The sequence below is a fragment of the Gossypium hirsutum genome, chromosome D01, assembly GCF_007990345.1.
Source record: "Gossypium hirsutum isolate 1008001.06 chromosome D01, Gossypium_hirsutum_v2.1, whole genome shotgun sequence".
Classification (NCBI taxonomy): Eukaryota; Viridiplantae; Streptophyta; class Magnoliopsida; order Malvales; family Malvaceae; genus Gossypium; species Gossypium hirsutum.
The window spans coordinates 32,205,516-32,222,087 of NC_053437.1; the positions used below are offsets into that span (position 1 = coordinate 32,205,516).

The following is a 16,572-nucleotide window of genomic DNA, read 5'->3' on the forward strand; positions in this document are numbered from 1 at the left end:
TTCAACAATTGGTATCTAGAGTCACTTATCTTTGAGGGACTGTTTTTTCATAAAAATGTCTTCAGCAAGCTTTGCACCACCATCACCCCCTGTTTTCACAGGAGAAAACTACCATATTTGAGTAGTAAAAATGAAATCTTATCTTCAAGCCTTTGATCTTTAGGAGGTTGTAAATTTTGAAATAGAACCACCAGTGTTGAGACCAAATCCTACACTTGCTTAAATGAAACAACATAGTGAGGAATGTGCCAAAAAACACAATGAGGTGTCTTGCCTACAAAATGATGTTTCAGATGTGATCTTTACAAAAATCATGGCTTGTGATACTCCTAAACAAGCTTGGGATAAGCTCAAGGAGGAGTTCCAGGGTTTGCAGAAGATAAGACACCGGCAGATGATAAATCTCAGATGAGATTTGGAAAACCTCAATACGAAGGAAGTTGAGACTGTAAAGCAATATTCAGATCGAATCATGGCAGTGGTAAACCAAATAAGACTACTAGGGGACCAGTTCGCGGATAGTCGAGTGGTTGAGAAGGTGATTACCACATTTCCTAAGAGATATGAATCAAAGATATCCTTACTAGAAGATTCAAGAGATATAGCAACCATCTCACTCTCAGAACTAGTCAATGCTCTGTGTGCTCTAGAACAAAGAAAGGCAAGTAGAGAAGAAGGGCATACCGAATGAACTTTTCAAGCCAGAAACAGAGAAGTTGTGAGCTCCTCAAGTCAGAAAAGAAAAAGAGATGGTCAAATAAGAATGAGAAATCAAATAAAGATAATGGAAAGAAAAAATATCCACTGTGTTCGCACTGCAATAAGTTAGGTCATCTTGAGAAATTTTGTTGGTTCAGGCCTAATGCCCAATGCAAAAACTACAAGTAGTATGGTCATGAAGAAATGGTGTGCAAGAAAAAGGGGCACACATAACAACAAAACACTCAGGCACAGACTACAGAAGCAAGTTAAGAAGAACTAATGTTCGCAGCCTCATTCAAAGCACAGCTTGCGGAATCCTACGAACCTCTTGCAAAGTCTAGTTTGCAGCACCATGCGAACCCTCCAACAAAGAAAGAAAATATTGGTTGGTTGACAGTGGTTGTACAAGTCATATGAATGTAGTTACGAACATCTTTAAAAACATTGACAAAAAGTTCTACTCCAAGGTGAAAGTTGGAAATGGCCAGTATATCGAAGCAATAGGAAAATGAGATGTTTTGATTAAAACTTCATCAGGTACTAAACTTTTCACAAATGTTCTTTTAGTTCCTGACATAGATAAAAATCTGTTAAGTGTGAGACAGTTGCTTGAGAAAAAATATTCTGTGGTATTCAAAGACAACATATGCTTAATCTCTGATACTAGTGGATGCGAGCTCATTTCAATAAAAATGGCTGATAGAAGCTTTACTGTCAACTGGAACTTAGCAACTTTAGTAGCATATACCAGCTCGCTGGATGAAACCAAGGTATGGCATAGAAGAATGGAACATGTCGACTACAAATCTTTAAGCCAAATGTCCAAGAATAACCTGGTTGAAAATTTATCAAATATGGTTTATCCTGAAGATGTATACGAGGTGTGCTAGCTTGGGAAACAAGTGAGGTCTCCATTTCCTGCAAAAACAGCATGATGAGCCATTGAGAAGTTACACTTAATGCATACTGACATTTGTGGATCCATGAAATCAACTTTTCCAAATGGAAGTAGGTACTTTATGTTGTTTATATATGTTAGTACAAGTTTCTATTGGGTGTATTTCATGAAGAACAAGTCCGAGGAGGTTGGAATCTTCTTTAAATTTAAAGCCATGGTTGAGAACAAAAGTGTCTGCAAGCTCAAGAAGGTAAAATCAGACAATGGGGAAAATACACCTCAGAGAAGTTTGAAAAATTCTGCAAAGAGTTTGGTGTCCATCATCAATTGAGCAATGTTTATACTCTATAATAGAATGGAGTAAGTGAAAGAAAAAATAGAACTATAATGAACATGGCTCGTTGCTTGTTGTTTGAAAGTAAACTACCAAATCATTTTTGGGCAGAAGTAGTAAACACTATTTTTTACTTACTAAATAGACTACCTATTAAAGTTGGTGAAGAGAAGACATCATTTGAGGCCTGCTATAGTTTTAAACCCTTTGTTTCACACTTAAGAATATTTGGTTGCAGTTGTTTTGTTCATGTTCTAATATATTTGTTGGATATTCTGATGTTAAGAAAGGATATAGAATCTATAATCTTTTCACCAAGAAAGTGATCAAAAGTATAGGTGTAAAGTTTAAAGAAGGAAAATTCTGGAATTGGACTGCAACAAAGGAGGAAATGTGCGAACAAGAGGGTCCAAAACTTGATCTACGAGCCACTAAAGACCAAACTAAAAATGATGTAGCCGATGAACAACCAGTACGACAAACCTGGTCCATCATTGAAATCTATCAACAATGTAATCTGGTGAAGCTAGAACCAGCCACTTTTCAAGAAGCTGCTCAAGAAGCTGAATGGTAAACAACTATGAAAGATAAAATCACCATGATAAACAAAAATGAAACATAGGAGCTTGTAGATAGACCCGTTCACAAAAAGTGGTTGGAGTAAAGTGGGTATTTAGAACCAAGATGAACCCTGATGGATCAGTTAACAGATATAAAGCCAGGTTGGTTACAAAAAGGTTTAGCCAACAACATGGAGTGGACTTCACTAAAACCTTTACCCTTGTTGCGGGGTTAGACACCATAAGGCTGCTACTGACTCTTGCACCTCAAAAGGGTTGGAGGATACATCAAACAGATGTAAAGTCAGCCTTTCTAAATGGCTTTTTGAAGGAAGAAATTTATGTTGAGTAACTCAAGGGTCCGCAATACATTGGTGAGAGGCCAAGGTTTACAAACTAAACAAAGCATTCTATGGCTTGAAGCAAACACCAAAAGCTTGGTATGAAAGAATTGAAAGTCATCTTACAGAGATGGATTTTGAAAGAAGCATTAGCAAACCCACCTTATATGTGATGAAAACTGGTAACGGAATACTCCTCATTATTTCATTATATGTTAATGATTTACTTGTGAGTGGCAGCAACAACGAACTGGTGATTGTATTTAAAAACCAAATGCAAGCGAAGTTTGAAATGTCAAACTTAGGTGAAATGACATACTTCCTCGATCTTGAGGTGAACCAAGCTCGCGATACAATTTTCATAAACCAAAAGTGGTTCACGATGAAAATTCTGTGAAGATATAGCATAAAGAATTGTAAACCGGTGAGAACCCTTATCGGGCAAGGTGAAAAGCTCACCAGTAATTAAGATGTTGAGAGGGTTGATTAAACAAGCTATAGAAGCTTGGTTGGATGCCTACTGTATTTGACTGTATCTAGACTTGACATAATGTTTACTGTAAGTCTGCTGTCAAGATACATGCATTACTGCAATGTGAACCATTATAGAGCAAAAAAAAAGGTTCTACGATACATAAGAGGAACTCTAAACCATGGAGTGAAGTTTGTGAAGACTGGAAAGGTCAAACTACTTGGGTATTCAAACAGTGATTGGGTTGGGTCTACTAAAGAAATGAAGAGTACCTCAGGTTATTTCTTTACTCTAGGATCGAGCGTGTTCTATTGGAGCTCGAAGAAGTAAGAAACAGTGGCGCAATCAACTACTAAAGTTGAGTATGTTGCAACCGTATCAGATGTAAATCAAGCTATCTGGTTAAGAAAACTGTTGAATGATTTAGAATTTAAAACAAGAAGAAGCAATAAATATTAAGTATGATAATCAATCTGCTGTTGCAATTACAAAAAATCCAGTATTTCATGGAAGAAAAAAACATTTCAAAATCAAATATCATTTTGTGAGAGAAGTGGAACAAGCGAAGGAAGTAACCTAGGTTCACTGCAGTTCGCAAGATCAGTTGGCTGACATTCTAACAAAACCCATTGGGAAAATGAAGTTTGAAAAGCTACATTATGATATTGGGGTTCGCAGCATAGAGGCCAATGAGAAGTGTTGCGAAGCGATCATGCATGCATTGGTGAACCCTGATCACAAGTTTACGAGCTCACCAAATGTGCGATCTCTACAAAATATCGAGCTCACCAAACCTGCAAAGTCACTAAAGGTGCGAGCTCTGACAGGCAAACTCATACCTACGAGCTTCTTACTCTGCAAGTTGCCAACTTGCACTAAAACAGTGATGATTTCTGAAAAGATATTTTGGTTGATGATTAGAATGAAATTAGCTAATGAAAAAGCAAGTTGAATTAATCAAGTTGTAATTATTTTATTATTATCAACTTATTTAAGCACAATTTTTCTTGTAAACTCATATCGGTTTTTCAAGTAAAGAAATAGTTTATCAAAAGTTGATTTTCTCCATTTTTTGCTTATGTTTCAATCTTTTCTTCATTAAATATCCAACAACTAAGATCACCTTCAACCTTTCCTTTCTCCTTTCAAAATTCCACCACCTATCCTTTGCAAACCTCCATGCGAACATCATCATCACCATCCCTACCACCACAACTTCTTGCTGACGATTCACATTCAGCCACAACACGATTGCCTATCCTTAGTCCAAGTCCAGCCTCAATGCTGCCACCTCTTTCAAGCCCTTCTCATGTCTCTCCACTTCAATCTCCCCATAAGCCCCCATTTTCAACTCTCCCTCTCACCAATTCTTCTCCTTGCAAACACCTCCTCAATTCTTCTAGCGTTTTATTTTTATTATTTTTTTACTTCACAAATAAAATGGTAAATTTGTTACCATGCACCTAAATTTGACCTGGCTAATTTTTTTATTACATAAAAGTGCCACGTGCTGATATTTTAGTGGTTCAAATACACTATCATATCATGCTTTAATGTGGTTAAAGTCGTATGTTGTTTCAAATTTTTTCAAATGCATTTATTAAAAAAATGAAAAGACTAAACAATGCCTTAAAGCCTTTCATCTCGTCCAGCTGTCAAATAAGTAGCAGACCGGATGGGTGGTGCCTTGAGCTCCTAAAATAATAATCAACTTCCTAAAAAATAACAATTTGAAAGGGGAAACTAAAACATCCTAAACACTACTAAGGTTGCGTTCTTCATTGCTTAACAAACGGACTTTTCCTTGAAAAAGTGATTTTCTTTGAAAAGCAATGAAGAATGACCTTCGTTTGGTAACAAATTCTCAGAAGCTGAGAAGTTCTTTTGGGCAGACGGAGAAGTAAAAATTTTTAGCTTTTCAGCCAAGAAGTGCTTTTGGCTGGTTCATTTACTTTTTTAGCCACACACGAACGCCCTTATCTGCTCTCTACTTTTTGCTGCTTCTTTGCCCTCATCTCTGCCCTCTGCTGGTTCTTTGTTCTGCCCTTTGCTGGTTCTTTGTTTCTCTGCCCTCTGCCGGTGAGTTTATTTTTTTTCTCTTCTTCTCTTCTTCTGTATATTTTTGTTTGTCTGGGATTGATTTTCAATTTCCCTGCCCTCTGCCCTTTGCTGGTTCTTTGATTTTCAATTTCCCTACCCTCTGCCCTTTGCTGGTTCTTTGGCCTTGGAGCTGCACCAAACAGTAAATGCTGTTGTGGAGATTGTGAAAGAACATTACTTGGTATGTAGGCAATGCTGTTCAATTTGTTGTCAGCTTACTGCAATTGTCTCATAAATTCTGAACTCTTTTTAATGTTTTATTAGGTTATTGCAATTCCTGAGTATAACCCTGCCATAGGGTATGCATCAATAGCAGATTACAATACACAGAAGCTTCCCCATAAACAATTTGTGAATGGGCAGAGGTGAGGTTGATTTTAGTGACCAATCCTTTTTTGCTTATTTTTCGCTTATTTGTATATGTAAATTGGCTACAGTAATCTTTACAACATTGTAATTGATATTTGGAGTTAATATCCTCCATTGTTTAATTGCTTCAATAGCAGCTCCATTTTTGTCTTATGGATAAGGTGTCATTTTCATTTTTGTTTGGTTTCTTTTCAAGTCCTGTAGTGTTCTTGAATGCTTGTTGTGGATGTGTTACTAATGCCTATCAAGCTTAAATACACTCGAAATGATTAATGCAGGGTTATTGCAACTGTTATGGCTCTTCCAAGTCCTGAAACGTCAGGAAGGTTGTTTTTGCTCCTTAATTCGATTGGTGAGGTCACTGAGACATCCAGTTCAAAACAGGCCAAAAAGAAGTCTAGTTATAATGTGGGATCATTGGTTCCAGCAGAGGTGAAAAATTAGTGTTTGATCTTTTAGAACTTTGTTTTTCCCTTTTTTGTGCTTGTTTGATTCAAATACATCTATTGAATACTTGTGCTAAATGCTCTATAGGTTACTAAAATAATGCCCCTTGAGTTGAGATTGAAATTTGGAATTGGTTTCTGTGGACGGGTTCATATAACAGAGGATTTGTCTATTAAACCTGCCATGCTTGCTGGTAAGACAATTTCTTGGAAGCTTCTGTTGAATGCATGTGAATCTACTTTCAAGCCATGATATAAAAATAAAATTTGTTATATATTTAAAATATTAACTACAAGGCAAATTACTTTTAGTTTCACTTTTTCTATAAGACTCGAGCTTGACTCATATGATCAAAGCACACTTTAAAGTCAAAATAAAGATCAATTCATTTGTCTGTTCCTTCTTTGGACATGACTTTACAATTAAGCTGATTCAGCCCCAACTGTTAGCAAGCATCTGTGCTCATGTCCCCAGAATAATAGTATCTATATTATTTGAGTGAATGAATCTATCGAAACATTAATTGCTTTCTTTATTGTTTATCAGAAATTTCCATATCATATTATCATAGAAACTGTCATGATTGCTATCCATTGCTTCACTAGTTTCTAATCCTTGGGGCTCTTATAAAGGTTTAGCCCTCTTTCGCACTTTATTTCTCTGCAACCTTAATATGTATTTCTATCAGATGAATAACTTTTGGAATTAGAGTTTCTCTTGTCTTTTATTTTTGAAACATTGGTCTTTTCCCCTTTATGAAGTTTTTGTGGTAGACTTTGTTTTGAGCCTAACTTGAACTTTGTTGATCTTAGAAGCGCAAAAGAGAAGCTTCCAAGGCCTTGGAGCTGCACCAAACAGTAAATGCTGTTGTGGAGATTGTGAAAGAACATTACTTGGTATGTAGGCAATGCTGATTTTATTGGTCTACTCAAAATATGTTCAACATCTAAGTGGACTGAAATTTGCTTTTCTGTTTCTCTTGTACTTTTTTACATCATGGTATGTACTAGTTTTATTACTATAGGTCTGATTCTGTTTAAAGATTTTAGCTGAACCTTTAAATGAAATGCAATACACGCTAAACTGTTCAATTGAAACTATGTTTGCTTTTATAATTCTAAGTATTTTGTTTTATATTTTCAAACATTTAATCTAAGGGGTGATGAAATAGTTAGTTCGATCCATTGTTAATTGAACTATAATTAACTAAACCGTTAGTTGAATTGAGCTTTTTTCTGTTAAAATAATTAACCGAATCGAACCAACTTCAATTAATTTTGTCGGCTTTCTATTGAATTGTTGTTTATATAACTTTTTTTTTCTTTTGGTCCAAAGTTCATACCATTTTGAAACAATTATTGGCAAACATTACACTAAAATAGTAGTGTGCATTAAATCGGAACAAAAATATGACAAACAATGTGCATTGTCATATATTAGAACAAAAACATTAGAACATTACAAGACAATAGTTGGAACGAAATTGATAGGTGTTTAATTAATTAAAAATAAAATACAATTTTTATAATAATACAATCGTGTCAATATCTAATTACAAATATTTAATTTTTATATTTAAATATTTAAATATAGTTTATGTATTCTAATTAAATTTTATAAATAATTAATATTAATTACTTAGAAATATTTAAAATTAATATTATATATTAAAATATTAACAATAAGTTATAATAAATTATTTTTTATATTTTTGCTAAAATATCATAATATTAACTAATTTGAACATTATTTAAATACATATTTGGTACTTTATAATCTCATATCTAAAATGGACATTTTATTCTTCAAAAGCACTTTTTGACAGCAATGTCAAACACTCAAATTTCTCAAAAGCATTTCTCAAAAGCACTTCTCAAAAGCAATGAAGAACTGGCCCTAAGCAAACAAACCCTAATAGCAGTTTAGCCTTCTCTAGAACTCATTTCTCCTCTCCGCATAAGATAATGACTAGCGTGAGAATTGGCAATTCTCAGCCTACATCATTAACAAATCTTACCCTCCATCCTCACTACCCATCAAGATTCTTCGAAGTTTCAACCAGCCCTGCAATCTTCCGGTCTCAGTGGACAACTACCTACTAGACATCCTCTAGCCTCTACCACTGTCTTCGATTAATAAATGCTCCAGTTCTGAGGGGATTTCTTCCACCTAATACCTCGGTGAGTCGAGTCGTCGCCCCCAAACCGCCAGCCTGTGCGCCACCCTGTTATGTTGTTTCAAAAATTTAAAATAAAGTATAAGAGAACATTAGACATTTAAAAACTTTAAGTAACACGTTAAAATTTTTATTAAAATATAAGAGCAAATATGTCATTGTTTTATTTCGGTTTATATATTTCTCATTCTACTCTTGCTTATGAAGTTGATGTTAGAATTGAGTATTTACTCTTGCTAACTCCTGCTAACTTGGGTTTAGTTTTGTGATCTTCATTAGTTATCTTGTTCTCCTTTGCTATTATTTTGAGTTTTGTTTTATATAATTTTCGCTAAAAATATACTTTAGGGAGATCAAAATACTTTTTTTTTGTTAAATTAATGTGGATGGTATAAATTTTTATTACAAGATTTATTAATTTTATTAAGGTAAGATGTAATAAATTTTTAAATAATATATTATTTAGTTTATAAATTATTTTAATTATTTTTATTTTTATTAAAGATACTTTTAATTAAATTAAAATTAAATGATTTTTTATATAATTAAAAATCATTAAATATATACTTAAAACACAAGATTTTAACGATTTAAAAAGTTTCTAGAAAAATTATATAATAAAGCATGTGTAATTTTTTTCCGATGCCAAGAGCACAAATAAAGCATATGTACTGAGACACAAATGTATTATATATATGGATTATATAATAAATAGAGGTTCACTTTATGTAAAATTAAATAGATATTTATTAAATTATTTAAAAAACTTGTAGTTTTTGTTTAATTTTTAGATTTAATATTATATCATGAATAATGATTTATTTCTTAAGAAAAAAACGTTTTGTTCGATTTTAGGAAATAGATGTCATATTCGTTTTCTTCGAGAATGGAAAACTTTAGATAATATGTTTTTGTTAAAATATTGAAAAATAATTTTTGAAAAATAGAAATAAAATTATGTAAAAGTTAGAGAATAATAAATAATTATTTTCACTAAAAATGCTTTGTAAATTTTGTAACACCCCTGAAATTAATGTATTATAAAAATAGTATTAAAATAAGTAGTGTTTAAAGATGATAAAAGAGAAGATTGAAAAGTATGTTGCGGGATGCTAAATTAAAGTAATGATTAAATCGTAAAAGTGTCAAAAGTTTTGAGGTTCAAATACAATTAATCAAAATTTGAAGGGTTGAACTGTAAATATTAGAAAAATTGAAGGATCAAATGTGAAAATAACCCAATTTCTTATGACATGAAATTAGTGTGCAGGGACTAACTTGAATAAGTAGAGAAATATGAAGGACTAAATTGTAATTTTACCAAAAGTAAGTAGTGACTCAAAAGTGGAATTTTGAAGAAACATGAGGGGTAAAATGGTCATTACCCAAATTAGATAATTATATGATGTAATAATTAAAGAAGAAAAGTGTAAAATTATGATTGGTTGAATATTTTATTATTATAAGATATTTTCATATTTTAATTAAAATATTAAAGAGATATTTGCATGGAAGTGTGAAGAAAATTCTCCACACTTTCCATGCACTTAATGTGACACCATTATAAATAGGGGAGGAGTTCTTGTTTTCTTACAATATGGTCCTTATCATTAAATCTCACTTTTTCTTATAAATTCCTTGATAGTTTCCATAGCCACCTAAAAGGAGAAGTGAAGTATAGATACTAGAGAGTTATAATATCATCTTGGAAGCAAGAAATTGGATTTGGAAGTGAAGAAAGTTGAGAAGAAAGTGAAGAGATTAAAGAGATATGGTAAGTATTTCAAGAATTCTACTTTGTTTTCTAAGTGTAGGGAATGTAAAATAATTGAATTAATTATAAATATGCAAGTATCATGTGTGAGATTAAGTTAGTATATTAAAGTAGTAGAAAAAGGGACTAAATTGTAAAGTAAGAAAAATAAGTTATATGAAGTGGAATACTAAAGTAAGAATACAAATGATGTATATTGAAATAGTGATGACATAAAAAGTGATTGGCTGATAAAAAAATTACCAAGATACATCAAATTTATGATAAAGGGGACTAAATTGTAAAGTGTATAGAAGTTTATGATTTAAATAAAAGTATTAGGATAAAGAGTTTAAATAAAGTGTTAAGTGTTAGTGAATTTATTACAAGGTAATGTTAAGATGAAAATATAGTAAATAATGAATTTTCATTATGCTAAGGACTAAATTGTAAACTTGTGAAATTTATAATTAAAACAAGTGAAGTTATGACAAACCTATATGTTGATGATAAGTGAATTTTAAGAATTAAATTGAATAATAATCAAAAGTATAATTACTATGTATGTCTAAATGGAAGTTAATGCAAAGAACCATGAAAAGTAAACATTAACACTAAAAATAGTTTCTGGACAGCAACGGTAGCTTAAATTTGAAAATTCACCAAAAAATTTAGAAATTGAGTTAAAGGTTAAATCAAATATGTAATTAAAGCCTATTTAGTCTATTTTTGCATAGAAGAAATAGTGTAAGAATGGAATTGTAGATTATGAGATATAATAATTTTTGTGAGACAATGTCAGAATGATTTCAGGATCCTCTGTTCTAATTGTGAAAAATCATTATAAATTTTAAAAAAAATGTTTAGTAGACAGAATTTATATGAATAAATTCATAATGAGCCTATTTTCAAGAAAAACAAACAGTAACTTAATACGAGACTTGTACTGAAAGATATTTATTTTTTAGTGAAGAAGGACCAGGTTGTCTAGTAGTAGAACATGGGAAGTTTTGAAGAAAAAAATGTATTAATTGGCTTAAGTAGATATTATTAAATTTTTATGGTAAAAATTTCAATGAGACTAATTTTAAAAACAAAAAGTAGATCCTAATTTCGAATTCGGTAGGTCAATATATAAATAATTTAGTAATTGTTACTCAAGAAGACAACTTGGTTAAAAATATATGTGTAAATAGTGGAAGACTAGTTAAAGTTACATATAAGTATGTCATACTAAAGATCAAAGATTCTTATATAAGTAAATGTACATAAGGATGTGGAATGGGGAGGAGGAGGAGGCAAAATAATAGGAGAGTTATAATATTAAGAAATTGCTGTAAACAATAGATTTGCTAACACATAGAAGAACTTCAAATTTACTATTGAAATATCAAGTGAGTGAATGTCTTAAAATTAATTAAGGAATTCTTAATTGGTGAATTGACTGATAAATGTTGCCAATAGTGATGGTATGTAGAAAAAATAAACTATTTTTTTCAATACAAGTCCTCTAAAGGACTTATTTGTAAAACTTCGATAATTGTGTTAACTCTATAAATTTTGGTACAAAATGTATGCACATAGAGTTCATCAATTAAGAAAATATCATATATATTAAAGAAATGGGTTGTTGGATAATGATTTTGGATGATAAACCGTATATTTTGAACATATTGGGCTAATTTGAAATAACTTTTAGAAGTTAGGGAATAAAGGTGTAAATTGTTCCATAATGACTTTCTCTTATTTCTGAACATCGAATCAAGATTTGGTATTGATACTAGGGGTAAAATACTGATACCTTAAAGAAGGTATCAATACTTCAGTCAAAGTATCAATATTATGGTAAAGATATAGATACTTCAGTATAGGTATTGATACATGTTGAATTTTGTTTAAATTTTCTGAACTTCGAAACTCAAATTGGTATCGATACCAGAATAGGGATATTAATACCTAAGCTAGGGTATCGATACCTTATATTCAGTATCGGTACTTGAGCCTTACTTTGTATGGAGAAAATGTTGAAACAAATTTTACCCAATAATTTTATAAGCTTTATTTAAGACAGACTTAATATGGGAATATTACATTGATAATACTAAAATATTTACTGCGAGAAACCCAACTGATTAGAATATAGTCATGGTTGTTCTGGCAACAAATGTAGCATTCTTATATCTTGACCCGATAGTCGAGATAGGTATAGGGGTGTTACAAATTTGTTAATATAATGATACATTGGACTGGACCCAAGATGAATTAATTTTGAATCCGTTTGTGAATTAATTCACTTGTGACGTTGATTGTGTGATTTCCCTAAATCATAAGTTAGTCACTGACCATGCGTATGCAACTCATGTGCTTTGATATAAGTGGAGGCTTATGCTTTAAAGATGATCGAGCCCATAGCCGGTATGTTGGGTACATGACTTGTGTATGGCATGACTTTACTAGCAATAGGGGAATTTATAGCTCAATTAAAGAGTTAATGATATCCTCTCATCGGCATTGCGAGGATTTTTTATAAATATGGAACATGGCCACAGGTTGCTAGTTATTGAACGAGCAACTTATCATAGTCATTTGTTGGCAGTGATCATATTAGTCATTAAGAAGACACAATGGTGACAATAAGATAAAATAGGATTGTATTAAGTGAATGGATTTAACTCAAAGGAATCAAGGATATCATATGAGAGTAACACACACATGACGAGGTCATTGGATAAAGCAGTTGGATGAATTGCTTTCGTAAAGAGTATACAATAAGGAGTTTTCAATCATGGTACTTCTTGTGGACTACCTCCATGATTAAGTAATTGCGAATTATCGAAACAATGCTTCTGGACATAGTTGCAATCACTAGAGCCTAATTGTATATGTTCGATTGGTCCCTTCGCTAGCTCAATAAAAGCTTGATCAGATTGCATTTGAATCATAAGAAAATTCTATGACTTTGAGAATAATTTAATTGAGTCGGTTTATTCGATGTGGAATTAACTTAGATGGTCGTAAGACTTGTTCAACTAGAGAATTTGATTAAAGGATTTTCTTGAAAAATTAATTTGGAAAATCTAAGTGATTTTGGAAAAAATAATTTTGATCAAGTAAAATAAAATTAATAAAATTAATTACAATTAATATGATATTTTTGGAAGTTAATTTCAAGTCAGACAATTGGCCTAATGGGTAATTAAACTTGAAAATTGGACCTGAGATCGTAAATTGGGCTTGAGAGACCAAAATCAAGACCAAGACCCAAAAATTAATCTAAACGAGCCCGATATGTGAAACCGGGCCGATGGTCCAATAGGTGGATAGTGTAACAGCTCGATTCTAGGCCTAGTCGGAACAGTGGTTTTGAGACTACAAATCTGACAAGGGAAAATATAATTGTTATTATATTTTTATGGTCTACAATTTCACGAAAAAATTTTGTGAAAATTTCGTTCGAAAATTTCGACGTTTGGGCACTCAATTTAGTCAAAAGGACTAAATTCTAAAAAGTGCAAAAGTTGGGTTCTATATGTTAGAGGTGTCCAATTCCTATGAAACTTTAAATTGGAGGTCCTTATGTGGTAATTAGACCATTAGTTAATTTATGGATAAAATGGGCATAAAATTAGTTAAATAGATTTTTTAAGTAAGGGCATTTTAGTCTTTTAGTAATAAAAAGAAATAAAATGGGAAAAAGATGGAAAAATGGTGTCATCTTCTCCATAGTTGCTGCCGAATTTTAAGGGACACCATAGCTAGGGTTTCTTTGCTTTTTCAAGCTCATAGTAAGTGCATCCTATCCTCGTTTTTAATGTTCTTCACATTTTTGAGATCCTCGTAGCTCGGTTTAGCTATTTCTACCATTAATTCATGTTAGGGTTCATATTTGGAAAAATACCCATAGGTGAAATGTGTTTATTTTTCTGTTTTATGGTAGAGTATGAATCTAGGAATTATGTTAAACAACTTTTGCTAAGCAATTTTAAGTGAAAACGGGTAAATCGACATAATCGGTAAAAATATTTAATGTTCGTAAGTACATGTTAGAGTGAGAATTTGATATTGCCATAGAAGGAAAAAGTTTTCAGCATGTTGTAAAACATAAGAATAAGGAGTGAAATTTAATTTTCGAGCTTGGGGACAAAAATATAATTATGCAAAAGTTTAGGGACAAAATCGTAATTTTGACAAAAGTTGAGTCGAAGCTTGTTTTAATAAATGTGAATGTTAAACAAGCTCAATTTGCTGTTATAGATCAAGAAAGACGAGAAGTCAACCTTAATCGGGGAAAAGAGAAGATTGGGGATTAAATTCCAAAATCTTTACATTTTGTATCGAGGTAAGTTGTATGCAATTAATACATTGTTATAATTATTTTTTTTATATTTCGTGACTATATATGCGAAAGGGTTGGATATGAAATAGTTATATTAAAGTTAGAAATTTGAAATTGATAGTTGATTTGTTTAAAATCAGCTTGGTTTATGGATATACCAACTGCAAGTAATGGTTGAAGTGATTTAAATCGAATTATTAAATTCGTTATGGAGTTGAGTGGAAAGATTGATATTATAATGTGCTATGGAGAAATTGTAAATTATTGGAAAGTAAGAATCTTTATGGAATTGTCGGAATGGTAAAGATTTGAATAAGGTATCGATGAACACGTGTGTAGTACTGTGTGAAGGCTACTACGTGTATCGATAAATGATGGTCACATGTGTAGTACTAAATGAATGCTACAATGTGTACCGAGAAGCTTTGGTCATGTGTGTAGTACTGTGTGAAGGCTACTGCGTGAATCGATAAATGATGATCACATGTGTAGTACTAAGTGAAGGCTACTATGTATACCGAAAAGCTTTGGTCACGTGTGTAGTACTATGTGAAGGCTATTATGTGAACCGTAAAACTTGATCACGTGCGTAGTACTATGTGAAGGCTACTACTTGAACCGTAAAACTTGATCACGTGTGTAGTACTATGTGAAGGCTACTACGTGTATCGAATGATAAAAGTAACATGGGTAATACTGTGTGAAAAACCCCAAATATTTGTTGTTATATCGACATGTTCAATGAGATATGAGTATGTGATTAGAATGTGATAAGTTGCGAAAGAGTGACTGAAGTGATGAAGTCTTGTATTGTGTTATAAAATAAATGGTTATAGTGCTATGTGAATGAGGGATGTTGGAATAGAATAGATTTGGACAGTGACAGTGATGTTAGTTTGAAAAATCACCAAAAATTATAGAAATTGAGTTAGTGGTTGAATAAGACATGAAATTAAAGATTAATGAGTGTACTTTCACATAAAATAGAAAGAATGGCTAAAGGACTTATATATTTTGAGATATTGGAATTTTAGTGAGACAAGATCTGAATGATTTCGAAATCCTCTGTTCTGAATTTGGAAAATAACTAAAAATTGTAAAAAAATTAATTATGTTTTGAAATTTACATTATTAAATTTCTTATTGAATCTATTTTCAAAAGAAATAAGTGGGAACATCATTTGAACTCTGTACTAAGACATAACTGACTTTTAATGAAGAGAGGTCAGAAGTGTTAAGCAGTGAAATAGGGGAATTTTTAGAGAATAAACTGTACTAATTGGCTGAACCAAAAATTCTGAAAATTTTATGGTAAGAAGATACATGAGTCTAGTTTCAAGGAAAATTTATGGATCTTTAATTTGGAGTTCCGTGTCTCTAGATAAAAATAATTTAGTGACTATGACGCAGAGAAACAGTTTGCTGGAAATTGAATAGATAATAAATTTATGTGTGATAAAAATTATTTTATATATGGTATCATGCTAGAAATTTATTTATCAATTACATACATACTTACTAAGATATAAGCTTACTCTTCTTTATTTTTCCCTTGTTTTATAGTGATATTAATCAGCTCGGGAATTGGGACGGGGTCAGAACATCATCCACACTATCATCATCATCTTTTAGGTATTTTGCAACCAATACTTTAAAAAATGGCATGTATAGATGACTTAATGTAATGTGGTATAAATTTATATATATGTATAAAATATTGTTTGGTTTACAATGTTGGTATATATTAATTGATAAATTGTTTCCTTAAACTATTAACAAAGTAATTAGAATGTTGTGGATGGATAAATTGTGTCTGAACATATAATTGTATTTGGTTGAAATATTGAAGTTGTTTGAAATTGTGTTTCGAGAATTTGCAGGAGGAATTAAATGTTTATGAAAAGGAATTATGTCAAAATTTTTGTAAAATATATATATTAGATCATTTGATAACACTTCTTACTTTGTTTCGATGATGAATACGGGTAAGAGGTGTTACAGCTAAACCTGACCGATCGGGTCGTCACTGACCCGGATTGAACTGGTAGCAACCAAATCGGCTTGGGGTGTTGTAAGGGTGTCGC

At 31.9% G+C, this 16,572-nt stretch overlaps 1 protein-coding gene across 1 annotated transcript; it reads left to right on the plus strand.

Annotated features, from left to right (window-relative positions):
• The first annotated feature begins 5,214 nt into the window (after positions 1 to 5,214).
• Positions 5,215 to 7,320, plus strand: LOC107949448 (rRNA biogenesis protein RRP5). The gene is made up of 6 exons (XM_016884101.2): positions 5,215 to 5,386; positions 5,551 to 5,588; positions 5,672 to 5,772; positions 6,055 to 6,208; positions 6,311 to 6,416; positions 7,036 to 7,320. Exons 4-6 carry the CDS (start codon positions 6,071 to 6,073, stop codon positions 7,125 to 7,127), a joined length of 336 nt encoding a protein of 111 aa, XP_016739590.2. The 5' UTR covers positions 5,215 to 5,386; positions 5,551 to 5,588; positions 5,672 to 5,772; positions 6,055 to 6,070; the 3' UTR covers positions 7,128 to 7,320.
• Positions 7,321 to 16,572: the final 9,252 nt, after the last annotated feature.